Source organism: Hyla sarda (genome assembly GCF_029499605.1).
Source record: "Hyla sarda isolate aHylSar1 chromosome 1 unlocalized genomic scaffold, aHylSar1.hap1 SUPER_1_unloc_13, whole genome shotgun sequence".
NCBI lineage: Eukaryota > Metazoa > Chordata > Amphibia > Anura > Hylidae > Hyla > Hyla sarda.
The window spans coordinates 185514-204576 of record NW_026607574.1 but is presented as its reverse complement, the minus strand read 5'-3'; the positions used below and the strand labels follow the sequence as shown (position 1 = coordinate 204576).

The 19063-nt window shown below is 43.4% G+C and overlaps 1 protein-coding gene across 1 annotated transcript; it reads left to right on the top strand.

The window, feature by feature from the left end:
* Positions 1-952: 952 nt before the first annotated feature.
* LOC130297965 (zinc finger protein 436-like) lies at positions 953-16086 on the top strand. The gene is made up of 5 exons (XM_056550838.1): positions 953-1000; positions 2124-2271; positions 2696-2875; positions 8612-9185; positions 14717-16086. Exons 2-5 carry the CDS (start codon positions 2194-2196, stop codon positions 15901-15903), a joined length of 2019 nt encoding a protein of 672 aa, XP_056406813.1. The 5' UTR covers positions 953-1000; positions 2124-2193; the 3' UTR covers positions 15904-16086.
* Positions 16087-19063: the final 2977 nt, after the last annotated feature.

Genomic DNA, 19063 nt, shown 5'->3' with positions numbered 1-19063 from the left:
CATGCCCGGACAGCCGTCGGCAGGTTGAAGACCACTGGTATAGAATGTCAACGCCGGCGGCTGCAACAAACAGGAGGATGAGGAGGGCAGCGCATGTGGGTGACATATCAGTATTTACCCCGATGGGGACAGCGCTGGGCTGATAATTAATTGGGGGGCAGAATAGCGCTCGCGGGTGACTGTTGATTAGTTCCCCGATGTGGGGACAGCGCTGCGCTGGGCTGATTCATTCATTACTCTCCCGAGGGGAAGGGGCCCAACCGGTATTGCGGAATGGGTTAAAATTCATATCGTGCAGCACAAAAATGACGGTATTCGGTATGAACCGGTGTAACGCCCAGCCCTAATTTACGCCCTGCACCCCATATGGGATTTAGAGCTTAGGAGCTATAAGCAGCTAGGACTCGCCGCTAATGATTAACACAATAAAGGGGTACTCTGCTGCCCCAGTGTTCAGAACGATTGGAGCGTGGGTTGTGCTGGCAAAGCCCCGCCCCTCGTTCTGTCACGCCCTCTCAATGCAGGTCTATGGAATGAGGCGTGTTTGTATAGTGAAGGGCTGCAGGTCACCTCCCCGCCCATCCTGTCATCTGGTTAATTTCTTCTCTGGGTATTAGTCATTTCTTCCATACAGCAATCTAAGATGGCCGCCTCTGTGGTCCCGGTGGCTGCTTCTACCTCCTTCCTTACGGCCGCACAGACTGCACACGAGGCACAGTGGTAACATATGGTCTCTCCTCAGAGACTTCTCCCTCAGCCTTCTCTGCTCGGGGCCCCTCTGTTCATTCCCCTTTACCACAAACAACGTGTTCCAGATTAAAAGGATCCATAATGTGGGCACCTGGAGGGACAACATCCACGTCAGGATTCAAACTCCCGACATAGTGTTGTCCCAACCCTGGAGACCAGATTGGCTTTCTGCCCGGATTCTGGACAATAATTCCCATTGTGACGCGGATCCATTCAACTATGATCCCACCGACGCTTTATGTGAACTAAAGTACGAAAAGCACAGAGAAGTGTCATGTGACCATGTCAGAAAAAGTCTTTACACCCCCTGAGGGGAGGCACAATGGTTTGTTTGTGTCTCGTTGTTGTAATGTTTCCGCCATGTTTGCTCTGAGTGAAGGTCTTTACACCCCTGAGGGGAGGCACAATGGTTTGTTTGTGTCTCGTTGTTGTAATGTTTCCGCCATGTTTGTTCTGAGTGAAGGTCTTTACACCCCTGAGGGGAGGCACAATGGTTTGTTTGTGTCTCGTTGTTGTAATGTTTCCGCCATGTTTGCTCTGAGTGAAGGTCTTTACACCCCTGAGGGGAGGCACAATGGTTTGTTTGTGTCTCGTTGTTGTAATGTTTCCGCCATGTTTGCTCTGAGTGAAGGTCTTTACACCCCTGAGGGGAGGCACAATGGTTTGTCTGCAGTGGGATACATACAATGAAGGAATATCAGGTGTAGATGTCCTCAGTCCACTATGAGAGAAGGTGAGATGAGGTAAAGCCGCTCACAATAAGCGTATACGTATGTATATAATAGAAGGTGATAATGTGAGGAAATCCTTGGGATTAGTAGGACGCAGAAGGTCTCGATCCTGAGTGGAAATATCCCAGATGGATGATCCCTTTATCAATGATTCCAGTGCGGTGTCACCAAATCCCTTATACGTGTAACTGTTTATTGTCTGGACTCCTGATATTTGGCGCCCTCCAGTGGTCGGGGTAAACACCTAGTTGGCATCAGGATAACTGACTATAGTTAAAATAGGATGGTAAGAGAAGGTGTGTGACATAGGACAGTGACCTCCTGACCTCCGACCATGACAGGTCACATCTACTGGATGATCAAGAGTCCTCAGACACTTTGTCCACCATTTCCCTCTTCTCACCACTCGTGGCTTCTGGTATTACCTGGATAACATGGACGGTGGATTCCTGTCTCCATATTCTGCCCATCCCCCATGACACCGCTCCAGACTATGATGGATCCCCTGACTAGATTTACAGCCTCCATGATTGTGACTATAATGTCTCCTCAGATGTTTCCTCAGATTATCTCCAGGAAATGGATTTTATTTCTCCATAGAATCTGGTGCGGTTTATCATCGTCTCCTCTTCTTCCCTTCAGGTTTCTCCAATCCAGAATCCTCTGCTGATATCTTCTATATAAGAGAATTCTCCTGGATGACCCAACAACCATGGAGAGAGACAGGAACAAGATGGCCGACAGGATCATAAACCTCACCCTACAGATACTCTTCCGGCTTACTGGAGAGGTGAGGGATTCTGGGAGTGATGTCACATGACCTCATTCTTATCTATGTAATAACAGATGGATATGACTGGAGAGGTGAGGGATTCTGGGAGTGATGTCACATGACCTCATTCTCATCTATGTAATAACAGATGGATATGACTGGAGAGGTGAGGGATTCTGGGAGTGATGTCACATGACCTCATTCTTATCTATGTAATAACAGATGGATATGACTGGAGAGGTGAGGGATTCTGGGAGTGATGTCACATGACCTCATTCTTAAATATGTAATAACAGATGGATATGACTGGAGAGGTGAGGGATTCTGGGAGTGATGTCACATGACCTCATTCTTATCTATGTAATAACAGATGGATATGACTGGAGAGGTGAGGGATTCTGGGAATGTATGTAGTGATATTAATGTGTCTCTCCATACACAGGATTACACAGTAGTGAAGAAGTCCTCTAGTGGGCGCTGTGGGGCCCCTGTGTGTGAAGGATGGGGAGGAACCCTGAGCCCAATCCCGGGGCCCCCACCTCACTCCCTGATACATGAGGAAATGGATGAACAGAAGATCCGAGAACTCATCAACAAGATGATGGAGCTGCTGACTGGAGAGGTGACCCTGCTGGGACATTATACAGTAATGGAGGAGTCTGGTGATGACTGGAGAGGTGACCCTGCTGGGACATTATACAGTAATGGAGGGGTCTGGTGATGACTGGAGAGGTGACCCTGCTGGGACATTATACAGTAATGGAGGGGTCTGGTGATGATTGGAGAGGTGACACTGCTGGGAAATTATACAGTAATGGAGGGATCTGGTGATGACTGGAGAGGTGACACTGCTGGGACATTATACAGTAATGGAGGGGTCTGGTGATGATTAGAGAGGTGACACTGCTGGGACATTATACAGTAATGGAGGGGTCTGGTGATGATTAGAGAGGTGACACTGCTGGGACATTATACAGTAATGGAGGGGTCTGGTGATGACTGGAGAGGTGACACTGCTGGGACATTATATAGTAATGGAGGGGTCTGGTGATGACTGGAGAGGTGACCCTGCTGGGACATTATACAGTAATGGATGGGTCTGGTGATGACTGGAGAGGTGACACTGCTGGGACATTATACAGTAATGGAGGGGACTGGTGATGACTGGAGAGGTGACACTGCTGGGACATTATACAGTAATGGAGGGGTCTGGTGATGACTGGAGAGGTGACACTCCTGGGACATTATACAGTAATGGAGGGGTCTGGTGATGACTGGAGAGGTGACACTGCTGGGAATGCTGGGACATTATACAGTAATGGAGGGGTCTGGTAATGACTGGAGAGGTGACTCTGCTGGGACATTATACAGTAATGGAGGGGTCTGGTGATGAGAGGTGACCCTGCTGGGAATGGTGGAACATTATACAGTAATGGAGGGGTCTGGTGATGACTGGAGAGGTGACACTGCTGGGACATTATACAGTAATGGAGGGGTCTGGTGATGAGAGGTGACCCTGCTGGGAATGGTGGAACATTATACAGTAATGGAGGGGTCTGGTGATGACTGGAGAGGTGACACTGCTGGGACATTATACAGTAATGGAGGGGTCTGGTGATGACTGGAGAGGTGACACTGCTGTGACATTATACAGTAATGGAAGGGTCTGGTGATGACTGGAGAGGTGACACTGCTGGGACATTATACAGTAATGGAGAGGTCTGGTGATGAGTGGAGAGGTGACACTGCTGGGAATGCTGGGACATTATACAGTAATGGAGGGGTCTGGTGATGACTGGAGAGGTGACACTGCTGGGACATTATACAGTAATGGAGGGGTCTGGTGATGACTGGAGAGGTGACACTGCTGGGACATTATACAGTAATGGAGGGGTCTGGTGATGACTGGAGAGGTGACACTGCTGGGACATTATACAGTAATGGAGGGGTCTGGTGATGACTGGAGAGGTGACACTGCTGGGACATTATACAGTAATGGAGGGGTCTGGTGATGACTGGAGAGGTGACACTGCTGGGACATTATACAGTAATGGAGGGGTCTGGTGATGACTGGAGAGGTGACCCTGCTGGGACATTATACAGTAATGGAGGGGTCTGGTGATGACTGGAGAGGTGACACTGCTGGGACATTATACAGTAATGGAGGGGTCTGGTGATGACTGAAGAGGTGACACTGCTGGTACATTATACAGTAATGGAGGGGTCTTGTGATGACTGGAGAGGTGACACTGCTGGGACATTATACAGTAATGGAGGGGTCTGGTGATGACTGGAGAGGTGACACTGCTGGGACATTATACAGTAATGGAGGGGTCTGGTGATAACTGGAGAGGTGACACTGCTGGGACATTATACAGTAATGGAGGGGTCTGGTGATGACTGGAAAGGTGACACTGCTGGGACATTATACAGTAATGGAGGGGTCTGGTGATGACTGGAAAGGTGACACTGCTGGGACATTATACAGTAATGGAGGGGTCTGGTGATGACTGGAAAGGTGACACTGCTGGGACATTATACAGTAATGGAGGGGTCTGGTGATGACTGGAGAGGTGACACTGCTGGGACATTATACAGTAATGGAGGGGTCTGGTGATGACTGGAGAGGTGACACTGCTGGGAATGCTGGGATATTATACAGTAATGGAGGGGTCTGGTGATGACTGGAGAGGTGACACTGCTGGGACATTATACAGTAATGGGGGGGTCTGGTGATGACTGGAGAGGTGACACTGCTGGGACATTATACAGTAATGGAGGGGTCTGGTGATGACTGGAGAGGTGACACTGCTGGGACATTATACAGTAATGGAGGGGTCTGGTGATGACTGGAGAGGTGACACTGCTGGGACATTATACAGTAATGGAGGGGTCTGGTGATGACTGGAGAGGTGACACTGCTGTGACATTATACAGTAATGGAGGGGTCTGGTGATGACTGGAGAGGTGACACTCCTGGGACATTATACAGTAATGGAGGGGTCTGGTGATGACTGGAGAGGTGACACTGCTGGGAATGCTGGGACATTATACAGTAATGGAGGGGTCTGGTAATGACTGGAGAGGTGACTCTGCTGGGACATTATACAGTAATGGAGGGGTCTGGTGATGACTGGAGAGGTGACACTGCTGGGACATTATACAGTAATGGAGGGGTCTGGTGATGACTGGAGAGGTGACACTGCTGGGACATTATACAGTAATGGAGGGGTCTGGTGATGACTGGAGAGGTGACACTGCGGGGACATTATACAGTAATGGAGGGGTCTGGTGATGACTGGAGAGGTGACCCTGCTGAGACATTATACAGTAATGGAGGGGTCTGGTGATGACTGGAGAGGTGACACTGCTGGGACATTATACAGTAATGGAGGGGTCTGGTGATGACTGGAGAGGTGACACTGCTGGGACATTATACAGTAATGGAGGGGTCTGGTGATGACTGGAGAGGTGACACTGCTGGGACATTATACAGTAATGGAGGGGTCTGGTGATGACTGGAGAGGTGACACTGCTGGGAATGCTGGGACATTATACAGTAATGGAGGGGTCTGGTGATGACTGGAGAGGTGACACTGCTGGGACATTATACAGTAATGGAGGGGTCTGATGATGACTGGAGAGGTGACACTGCTGGGACATTATACAGTAATGGAGGGGTCTGGTGATGAGTGGAGAGGTGACACTGCTGGGAATGCTGGGACATTATACAGTAATGGAGGGGTCTGGTGATGACTGGAGAGGTGACACTGCTGGGACATTATACAGTAATGGAGGGGTCTGGTGATGACTGGAGAGGTGACACTGCTGGGAATGCTGGGACATTATACAGTAATGGAGGGGTCTGGTGATGACTGGAGAGGTGACACTGCTGGGACATTATACAGTAATGGAGGGGTCTGGTGATGACTGGAGAGGTGACCCTGCTGGGACATTATACAGTAATGGAGGGGTCTGGTGATGACTGGAGAGGTGACACTGCTGGGAATGCTGGGACATTATACAGTAATGGAGGGGTCTGGTGATAACTGGAGAGGTGACACTGCTGGGACATTATACAGTTATGGAGGGGTCTGGTGATGACTGGAGAGGTGAAACTGCTGGGACATTATAGAGTAATGGAGGGGTCTGGTGATGACTGGAGAGGTGACACTGCTGGGACATTATACAGTAATGGAGGGGTCTGGTGATGACTGGAAAGGTGACACTGCTGGGACATTATACAGTAATGGAGGGGTCTGGTGATGACTGGAGAGGTGACACTGCTGGGACATTATACAGTAATGGAGGGGTCTGGTGATGACTGGAGAGGTGACCCTGCTGGGACATTATACAGTAATGGAGGGGTCTGGTGATGACTGGAGAGGTGACACTGCTGGGACATTATACAGTAATGGAGGGGTCTGGTGATGACTGGAGAGGTGACACTGCTGGTACATTATACAGTAATGGAGGGGTCTGGTGATGACTGGAGAGGTGACCCTGCTGGGAAATTATACAGTAATGGAGGGGTCTGGTGATGACTGGAGAGGTGACACTGCTGGGAATGCTGGGACATTATACAGTAATGGAGGGGTCTGGTGATGACTGGAGAGGTGACACTGCTGGGACATTATACAGTAATGGAGGGGTCTGGTGATGACTGGAGAGGTGACACTGCTGGGACATTATACAGTAATGGAGGGGTCTGGTGATGACTGGAGAGGTGACATTGCTGGGACATTATACAGTAATGGAGGGGTCTGGTGATGACTGGAGAGGTGACCCTGCTGGGACATTATACAGTAATGGAGGGGTCTGGTGATGACTGGAGAGGTGACATTGCTGGGACATTATACAGTAATGGAGGGGTCTGGTGATGACTGGAGAGGTGACCCTGCTGGGACATTATACAGTAATGGAGGGGTCTGGTGATGACTGGAGAGGTGACATTGCTGGGACATTATACAGTAATGGAGGGGTCTGGTGATGACTGGAGAGGTGACCCTGCTGGGACATTATACAGTAATGGAGGGGTCTGGTGATGACTGGAGAGGTGACACTGCTGGGACATTATACAGTAATGGAGGGGTCTGGTGATGACTGGAGAGGTGACACTGCTGGGACATTATACAGTAATGGAGGGGTCTGGTGATGTCTGGAGAGGTGACACTGCTGGGACATTATACAGTAATGGAGGTGTCTGGTGATGACTGGAGAGGTGACACTGCTGGTACATTATACAGTAATGGAGGGGTCTGGTGATGACTGGAGAGGTGACACTGCTGGGACATTATACAGTAATGGAGGGGTCTGGTGATGACTGGAGAGGTGACACTGCTGGGACATTATACAGTAATGGAGGGGTCTGGTGATGACTGGAGAGGTGACATTGCTGGGACATTATACAGTAATGGAGGGGTCTGGTGATGACTGGAGAGGTGACACTGCTGGGACATTATACAGTAATGGAGGGGTCTGGTGATGACTGGAGAGGTGACATTGCTGGGACATTATACAGTAATGGAGGGGTCTGGTGATGACTGGAGAGGTGACACTGCTGGGAATGCTGGGACATTATACAGTAATGGAGGGGTCTGGTGATGACTGGAGAGGTGACATTGCTGGGACATTATACAGTAATGGAGGGGTCTGGTGATGACTGGAGAGGTGACACTGCTGGGAATGCTGGGACATTATACAGTAATGGGGGGGGGGTCTGGTGATGACTGGAGAGGTGACACTGCTGGGACATTATACAGTAATGGAGGGGTCTGGGGATGACTGGAGAGGTGACACTGCTGGGACATTATACAGTAATGGAGGGGTCTGGTGATGACTGGAGAGGTGACACTGCTGGGAATGCTGGGACATTATACAGTAACACCACTGGAGGGGTCTGGTGATGACGGTATCATTGTGTGTCAGGTTCCTATAAGGTGTCAGGACGTGGCGGTCTATTTCTCCATGGAGGAGTGGGAGTATGTAGAAGGACACAAGGATCAGTACAAGGATCAGGTCATGGTGGAGGATCAGCAGCCCCTCACATCACCAGGTAATAGACATGACTATATACACAAGTCCTCTCATTATTTGTATGTAAAGAATGAATTCAGTCTCTGTATGTGTTCCCTACAGTCAAATCCAGTAAGAGAACAGCACCAGAGAGGTGTCCCCGTCCTCTTCTTCCACAGGATGATCAGGTAGATGGAGATATTCCCTATGATCTGTAGAAGGGCTGTGAAGCTCTTGTGGTCAGTCCCCTCACCCTCCATGTCTCCTCATCTATAACATCCCACGTGACTTTTTCTATTGTCTGATGACTTTTATAATATTTGTTATACATTTTATGAATTAGGGAGAAGATCGGAAGAATATTAATGCTCTAGAGGCATATGTGAGCGGTGATGAGCAGTATAAGGAGGACATTCTTACAGAGAAAGATCTGATCTATAATAATGCTACAGACATAAAGGAAGAAGATGAGACAGATGTGAGCGGTGATGTGCAGTATAAGGAAAATATTCCTAAAGAGAAAGATCTGATCCACATTAATGCTACAGAGATAAAAGAAGAAGAGACAGATTTGGGTGGTGATGAGCAGTATAAGGAGGACATTTCCACAGAGAAAGATCTGATCTATATTAATGCTCCAGGCATAAAGAAAGAAAAGACAAATGTGAGTGGTGATGAGCAGTATAAGGAGGACATTCCTACAGGGAAAGATCTGATCTATATTAATGCTACAGATATAAAGGAAGAAGAAGCAGAGACAGATGTTAGCGGTGATGAGCAGTATAAGGAGGACATTCCTACAAGGAAAGATCTGATCTATATTAACGCTCCAGACATAATAGTAAAAGTAGAAGAAGAGACAGATGTGAGCGGTGAAGAGCAGTATAAGGAGGACATTTCTACAAGTAACCACCCAGGTAAGTAGTGACCACTAAATATAGAGAAGAGTCACAGATTCTATTCAGTCACCGGCCAAAATAATTGTTTGTGTATTCTTTAAGCTCTGTGTCCTGTTAGTCTTTCCTACATTTAGCTAAAATGCAAACTAATATGAATCTAGAGAATAGTATAGAAAACAATGAGACATATACTAGATAACACAATACACAACATGTGAGACATATACCAGATAACACTATACACAACATGTGAGACATATACCAGATAACACTATACACAACATGGAGACATATATACCAGATAACACAATACACAACATGGAGATATATACCAGATAACACAATACACAACATGGAGACATATACCAGATAACACAATACACAACATGGAGACATATACCAGATAACACTATACACAACATGGAGACATATACCAGATAACACAATACACAACATGGAGACATATACCAGATAACACAATACACAACATGGAGACATATACCAGATAACATAATACACAACATGGAGACATATACCAGATAACACAGTACACAACATGGAGACATATACCAGATAACACAATACACAACATGGAGACATATACCAGATAACACAATACACAACATGGAGACATATACCATATAACACAATACACAACATGGAGACATATACCAGATAACAGAATACACAACATGGAGACATATACCAGATAACACAATACACAACATGGAGACATATACCAGATAACACAATACACAACATGGAGACATATACCATATAACACAATACACAACATGGAGACATATACCGGATAACACAATACACAACATGGAGACATATACCGGATAACACAATACACAACATGGAGACATATACCGGATAACACAATACACAACATGGAGACATATACCGGATAACACAATACACAACATGGAGACATATACCAGATAACACAATACACAACATGGAGACATATACCAGATAACACAATACACAACATGGAGACATATACCAGATAACACAATACACAACATGGAGACATATATACCAGATAACACAATACACAACATGGAGACATATATACCAGATAACACAATACACAACATGGAGACATATACCAGATAACACAATACACAACATGGAGACATATACCAGATAACACAATACACAACATGGAGACATATACCAGATAACACAATACACAACATGGAGACATATACCAGATAACAGAATACACAACATGGAGACATATACCAGATAACAATACACAACATGGAGTCATATACCAGATAACACAATACACAACATGGAGACATATACCAGATAACACAATACACAACATGGAGACATATACCAGATAACACAATACACAACATGGAGACATATATACCAGATAACACAATACACAACATGGAGACATATATACCAGATAACACAATACACAACATGGAGACATATACCAGATAACACAATACACAACATGGAGACATATACCAGATAACACTATACACAACATGGAGACATATACCAGATAACACAATACACAACATGGAGACATATACCAGATAACACAGTACACAACATGGAGACATATACCAGATAACACAATACACAACATGGAGACATATACCAGATAACACAATACACAACATGGAGATATATACCAGATAACACAATACACAACATGGAGACATATACCCAGATAACACAATACACAACATGGAGACATATACCAGATAACACAATACACAACATGGAGACATATACCAGATAACACAATACACAACATGGAGACATATACCAGATAACACTATACACAACATGGAGACATATACCAGATAACACAATACACAACATGGAGACATATACCAGATAACACAATACACAACATGGAGACATATACCAGATAACACAATACACAACATGGAGACATATACCAGATAACACAATACACAACATGGAGACATATACCAGATAACACAATACACAACATGGAGACATATACCCAGATAACACAATACACAACATGGAGACATATACCAGATAACACAATATGGAGACATATACCAGATAACACAACATGGAGACATATACCAGATAACACAATACACAACATGGAGACATATACCAGATAACACAATATGGAGACATATACCAGATAACACAACATGGAGACATATACCAGATAACACAATACACAACATGGAGACATATACCAGATAACACAATATGGAGACATATACCAGATAACACAACATGGAGACATATATACCAGATAACACAATACACAACATGGAGACATATACCAGATAACACAATACACAACATGGAGACATATACCCAGATAACACAATACACAACATGGAGACATATACCAGATAACACAATACACAACATGGAGACATATACCAGATAACACAATACACAACATGGAGACATATACCAGATAACACAATACACAACATGGAGACATATACCAGATAATACAATACACAACATGGGGATATGTACCAGATAACAGAAGGAGTCTTTGAAGGATGGGTTCTCACTCTTCCATTATTAACAAGCAGCAACACATTTCCCTGCTGGGCCCTGGCTATTTAATATGCTACAGTTCTGTCTGCCTCCTGTTGAGCTTCTTGTGTCTCAACCACCAACCATCTACACTCCAGGAAGAAAAGAAAGGCGACAGACATGTCATTACCACAGGACTCCTGGCTGGGAAGCCAACAGTCTACTGTATTGAACAGTTTAAGCAAAAGACAAACACAATGAAAACAACAAAGTTTTTATTTTTTTATTTTTTTTATTAATGTAATTAATCAAGTGGCTGGATAGTAGCAGTCGGCATAAACATCAGGAACAAGAACTTTACTAGTTCAAAAATACAAACCTCATTATTTGGTTGTTTTAGAACAAAATCAAAGCTTCTCTATATGAACCAAAAACAAGATCTGTAAAACCTAGAAATGGTTTATATTAATCTTGAAATGTAGTTATAGGTTTAAATGCAAATCAATTCAATGTATAGTTCTAAGGAAGAGAATTGCCTCTGCCGGATCCTCTTTCATAGTTAGTAGTAGGTGCATTGTTTGTCGACTCCAGGTAACCAAAATTTCGTCTCACTCTGACTCCTCTATGCCGACTCCTCAGCACTGCTGCTCAGACAAAGATTTCTGCAGACCCATCACCACCTGTAGGTTTATTGGATTTGCCCCTCTTCCCCTGGTGACTGAATCCATCACACTGCGCACATCTGACCACCGGCCGAGGTCGGACATCACTGAGGGGGACGATTAGCTGAGCTTTAATTTGGTGGATTAACCACAAGAGGGAGGAATAAGGACACTGCGGAGGGTGGGAGCGGGATACTGGAGGCATCGGGGAGCAGCGGAGGAAAGTCTTGTTGCTGTATAATGCTGTGTAATAGGTATGATATTCTACAGTGAATACAACCTAAGGATTATGTATAAAAGTCCTCTACGAGGAATAAAAAACAAAAAATGTATTTACTATTGTGTAAAAGCCCCTCCCCTAATAAAAAATAATATCACCCTTCTTTTTCCATTTTACAAAAAAAACTATAAATAATAATAATAATAATAAACATATGTGTTATTCCCAAATAAGGAATTGTCCAAACTATTAAAATATAATGTTTTGATGCCCTAGGATCAACAGCCTAATCATAAAAAAAGCCAAATGGCAAAAATGCTGATTTTTGCTCACATCATATATTAAAAAAAAAGGAAAATACATTTGAAACTCCTATCAATAGAGCACAGATGTAATGAATCAATACAGTACACATTTACTGCATTCATCTGTATGAGCAATAGAATGATTGCTTATACAAGTCCCATACGAGGACTAAAATGTAAATAAACCCCCTCGAATAATAAAAATGTAAATTTTTTTGGTGTAAAAATGTAAAGTTGTAATTAAAAAAATTGTTGTAATTGTTGTTAGGACTAAAGTGTAATGAAATATATCATTGTGATCGTACTGAGCTGATGAATAATTTTACCACACAGTTAATGTAGGTGTCATTACAATGCAAGATCGGTCCTACAAAAACAAGCTCCCAAACGGCTCTGTACATGGGAAAATAAGAGTTATGGCTCTTAGAAGAGGAGGAAAAAAGAAAATTCAAAAGTTAAAATTTCCTGTGTTATTAACCCCTTAACGATGCAGGACGTAAATGTACGTCCTGGTGATGCGGTACTTAACGCACCAGGACGTACATTTACGTCCTGAGCATAACCCCGGGCATCAGAGCGATGCCGGCATCATGCGCGGCAGGTCCCGGCTGTGGATCGCAGCCAGGGACCCGCCGGTAATAGCAGACACCCGCGATCCAGCGGATGTCCGCCATTAACCCCTCAGATGCCGTGATCAATACAGATCACGGCATCTGCAGCATCGTGATCACTTAACAGGATGATCGGATCGCCTGCAGCGCTGCCGCGGCGATCCGATCATCCTACACGGCAGACGGAGGTCCCCTCACCTGCCTCCGCTGTCTTTCGGGAGTCTTCTGCTCTGATCTGCCTTCCCGCAGACCAGAAGATGACCGATTACCCTGATCAGTGCTGTGTCCTATACAGAGCACTGAACAGGATTAGCAATCGAATGGTTGCTATAAATAGTCCCCTATGGGGACTATAAGAGTGTAAAAATAAAAGTAAAAAAAATAAAGTATAAAAAATTTGAAAACCCCCTCCCCCAATAAAAACGTAAATTGTCCCATTTTCCCTATTTTACCCCCAAAAAGTGTAAAAAAAATTTATATACATATTTGGTATCGCCGCGTGCGTAAATATCCGTACTATTAAAATAAAATGTAAATGATCCCGTACGGGGAACGGCATGAACATAAAAAAAAAAAAAAAAGTCCAAAATACCTGCTTTTTTTATAACATTTTATTCCAAAAACAATTAATAAAAAATGTAATAACATTTTTATATAAGCAAATATGGTATCAATAAAAAGTACAGATCATGGCGCAAAAAATGAGCCCTCATACCGCCGCTTATACGGAAAAATGAAAAAGTTATAGGTCTTCAAAATGGGGGGATTTTAAACGTACTAATTTGGTTAAAAAGTTTGCGATTTTTTTTTTTTTTAAGCGCAACAGTAATAGAAAAGTATATAATCATGGGTATCATTTTAATCGTATTGACCCAGAGAATAAAGAACACACGTCATTTTTAACATAAATTGTACGGCGTGAAAACAAAACCTTCCAAAATTAGCAAAACTGCGGTTTTCTTTTAAATTTCCCCACACAAATAGTATTTTTTTGGTTGCGCCATACATTTTATGGTAAAGCGAGTGATGGCATTACAACGGACAACTGGTCCCGCAAAAAACAAGTCCTCATACTAGTCTGTGGATGAAAATATAAAAGAGTTATGATTTTTTGAACGGGAGGAGGAAAAAACGAAAGTATAAAAATAAAATTGTCTGAGTCCTTAAGGTCCAAATGGGCTGAGTCCTTAAGGGGTTAAAGGGTTAATACTGATAAAATCTGTTTTATTCTTGGCAGATAATTGTACCTGGAGATCAGAGGAGAATCTTCTATCTTCAGATTATAAAGCAGATGATGATATCACACAAGATACATATGAAGAACATTCCATTATCCCAGATACACCCTCAGCCCTTCACAGCCAAGATCTGTCATCTCATCCTTATATACAGGTCCTGTCTTCTCAGTCATCACAGGATGTTCAGCAAAATAAAAGCCACAGAAGGAATGATGGACATCAACGAGCTCATACAGGAAAGAAACCATATTCATGCTCAGAATGTGGGAAATGTTTTACATTTAAATCAGTTCTTGTTGTACATCTAAGAACTCACACAGGAGAGAAGCCATTTTCATGTTCAGAATGTGAAAAATGTTTTAATCGGAAATCACATCTTGTTCAACATCAAAGAACTCACACAGGGGAGAAAACATTTTCATGTTCAGAATGTGGGAAATGTTTTACTCAGAAATCAGATCTTATAAAACATCAAAGAACTCACACAGGGGAGAAGCCATTTTCATGTGTAGAATGTGATAAATGTTTTATTAAGAAATCATATCTTTTTGTACATCAAAGAACTCATACAGGAGAGAAGCCATTTTCATGTTCAGAATGTGAAAAAATTTTTAATCGGAAATCACACCTTGTTCAACATCAAAGAACTCACACAGGGGAACAAACCTTTTCATGTTCAGAATGTGAAAAATGTTATACTCAGAAATCAGCTCTTATAAAACATCAAAGAACTCACACAGGGGAGAAGCCATTTTCATGTTCAGAATGTGGGAAATGTTTTACTCAGCAATCAAATCTTGTTAATCATGAACGAATTCACACAGGAGAGAAGCCATTTTCATGTGTAGAATGTGAGAAATGTTTTACTAAGAAATCATATCTTGTTGTACATCAAAGAACTCACACAGGAGTGAAGCCATTTTCCTGTTCAGAATGTGGAAAATGTTTTGCTCAGAAATCAGATCTTGTTAAACATCAAAGAACTCACACAGGGGTGAAGCCCTTTTCATGTGCAGAATGTGGGAAATGTTTTACTGATCAAACAAGTCTTATTCAACATCAAAGAACTCACACAGGAGAGAAGCCATTTGTATGTGTAGAATGTGAGAAATGTTTTACTTGTCAATCAAATCTTCTTAAACATCAGAAAACTCACACAGGGGAGAAGCCATATTCATGCTCATAATGTGGGAAATGTTTTATTGAGAAATCAACACCTTAGACATCTAAGAATTCACACATGAGAGAAGCCAATTCAGAGCTGTAAATGATGCAGATAACACCTCTATATATTCACCATGTACATAGGATATCTGACATTTATACATATATCATATACTGCATCTCCAAACTTGTTACCAATTGTTAATAAAAGTTTTCTTAGGACGTAGTCACCGATCCAGCGATGTCATCACTATAGTTTACATGGTAGGAGAAGAGTATTATATATGGTCAGGGGTGTGGAAATTTAATGAAAAAACTACTTGTCCACAGGACTAAAACGGAGCAAAATCTACTTGTCCCTCCTGAGGATCCACTTGTCCGGCCAATTTTCGCTTTTACCCTCTCGTTCTTTCCTCCTCACCCGATAATAACCATAACTACCTACTATAATGATACCTTTTAATTTTTCAAGAACATATTCTCCGAACCAAAGATATATATATATATATAAATATACTAGCGGCTTCGCTCTCGTTAAATTTGGGGTAACATGGATCTACTTTTTACGATCCTATAGCAATGAGGCCGCTCTGGGTAAAGTCTACGGGCATCCAAACAACCCGAATTCTACCAAACATTACATCTGCTGTTCCATGGAATTGAAGATCAACATCCTTCGAGGACTTCTACCGAGTCTGCGCACAGGGGAGCCCGCCTTCTCCCGCTGCTTATATACTGTCTGGGTGCAGCGCGTGCATGGTGCATTCAACCTAATCTTAATTCATACAAACTTTGAACCCCCGTTTCACCCCTTCAGGGGTGGAATATTAGAAAACGTTTTAACACTTGCTTCTTTATCTCTAATTGTTAGCCCAAAAACAAAGTTTCATGCTTCTAGCTTCAAAAATGACGGACTTCCATACAAACTTTCACCCCCTTAAGGGTTGAATTTCAAAAAATCCTTTCTTATTCCTCGTCTACGTCTTAAATACAACACCTGTGAAAAAATTCAGCTTTCTAGGTCCAAGGGTTTAGGCTGGGCGTTGAGCAGTCAGTGAGTCAGGTCTTCTCTTTTTGTGTATATATATATATATATATATATATATAGATAGATAATCGGTGAAGTGAAATTGAAATAGTAAAAGATAATTTAGCAGATTTGGTGTTTTCCTTTTCGACACCATTCACCTTGTGGTTGAGGTAACATGTTATTTTGATACTTTAGTCGCCTGATTACACCAATACCAGATCTGTAGAGCTTCCGTCATGTTTTATTAATTTAAAAAAAAATTCAGAACTTTTTTTCGATTTCTTTTAATTGCCATTTCTTGACCCCTGTAGCTTTCTTTTTCGCATACCAGGCTGTATGAGGGCAAATGTTTTGCTCAATAATCAGTTTTTTGTACCATTTTGGTATGGATCTGACTTTTTAATCGCATTTCAACTTTTTTTTCTGGGATATTATAAAAATTGTAATTTTGTGGTTTGGTATTTTGTTTACATTTATGTCATTTACCGTATGGGATACTGGGATACATAATGTTATATTTTAATAGCTCATACAATTACGCATGCTGTGATACTAAATATGTTTATTTTTATTATGTTTACATGTTTTTTATGTAGGAAAAGGGGGATGATTTGAACTTTTAATATGGAAGGGGTTAATGTCTTTTAAACTTTTATTAAAACTTTTTTTTTTTTTTTTTTACACTTTATTAGACTTTTAGGAGGAATCATTAGATTCCTCATACAGATCAATAGAGTTCTACTGAACCCTATTGATCTGTGTGCTCTGTGATCCATTGATAGAGCCTGGTCCAGCCAGGATCTGTCAATGACAGAGCCACAGACACCAGGGAAGTAGAGGTAAGCCCTCCGGCTACCTCTACAGTGGATCGTGCTGTGGGTGGCGATTCACCCCACTAGCCCACCAGGGAGCATTCACATGTCCCTTTGGATGCCGCTGTCAGCTTTGACAGCGGCAATGTAAATGGTTAATAGCAATAGCCAGCCACGGCGATCGCCACATGCTCGCTATTAGCAGTGGCCCCCAGCTACTGAAATCAGTCGGGGGCTGAGGGCTGAAGAGTATGGAACAGGCACCAGTCCGGATCCTGCTCTATACAGACTGCTGAGCGCCGCCGCGCTTGTCAGGTCTGGCCCTGCTTGCCTGAAGCTGGGCTAAGGGCCTGAAAATTTCACCTTCCCGGCATCCGGAACTGCATGTCCCAGGCTTCAGGCGATGGGAATTCCACATCCCTGTATGGTTGTGATATTCACTGCTCCTCATGGAGAAGACCCAACAGGCATAATCCATGGGGAGCTGCTACTGGAGACCCAAACACCTCACAGAGAAGGGACTTATTCCAGTGATGAAGAATTCCAGGACATGACCAGATTAGAGACAGAAAATCACTTCTATCTTCTTGCTTCTAGGACATTCTGATCATATAGGTGTTAGATTAGTCGGGTCTCCTACTCTACACAGGGTCCTTCCTTAGGTTATAGAGGGAAGAACAAGTTGTATTCGGCCGAAGTGCGGAGAAGAATTAACCAGGTGGCTCTATGGTTGGTTCCCAGATCTCTGAGGGGCTGAAGCCTCTGACATTTATCAGTAGCTGAGCACCGGGTGTTGTCCTGTTTTCCCTACCTAATCCTTGTGGGGGAGGAAAAGCAAAATAGGAGGAAGCTCTTATCCTCATATCCCATCTCAATATACTCTCCTCATATCACAAACTCATATCCTTATCCATCCCCTCATATTCCGTCCTCATATCCTGACCCCATATCCTGACCTCGAATCCCGTCCTCATATTCCGTCCTCATATCCTGACCTCATATCCCGTCCTCATATCTCGTCCTCATATCTCGTCACCATATCCCGACCTCATATACAGCCCTCAGGTGGGGCTTAGTTGTGATGAAGAGATTGGGGGTGTGGCTTTGTGGAAATGGGCGTGACTTGCAAGCTCATATCCCATCCTAATATCCCGTCCCCGTATCTTGACCTTGTATGCTGTTCTCATATCCCGCCCTCAGGTGGGGCTAAGTTGTGATGAAGAGATGGGGGCCGTGGCTTTGTGGGAATGAACGTGACTTGCAAGCTGGGCTGATGCACAAAAAAGGGTAGAAAATAAAAGGGGTGTGGCTTACATTGTGGGTGTGGCTTTGTTAGATGT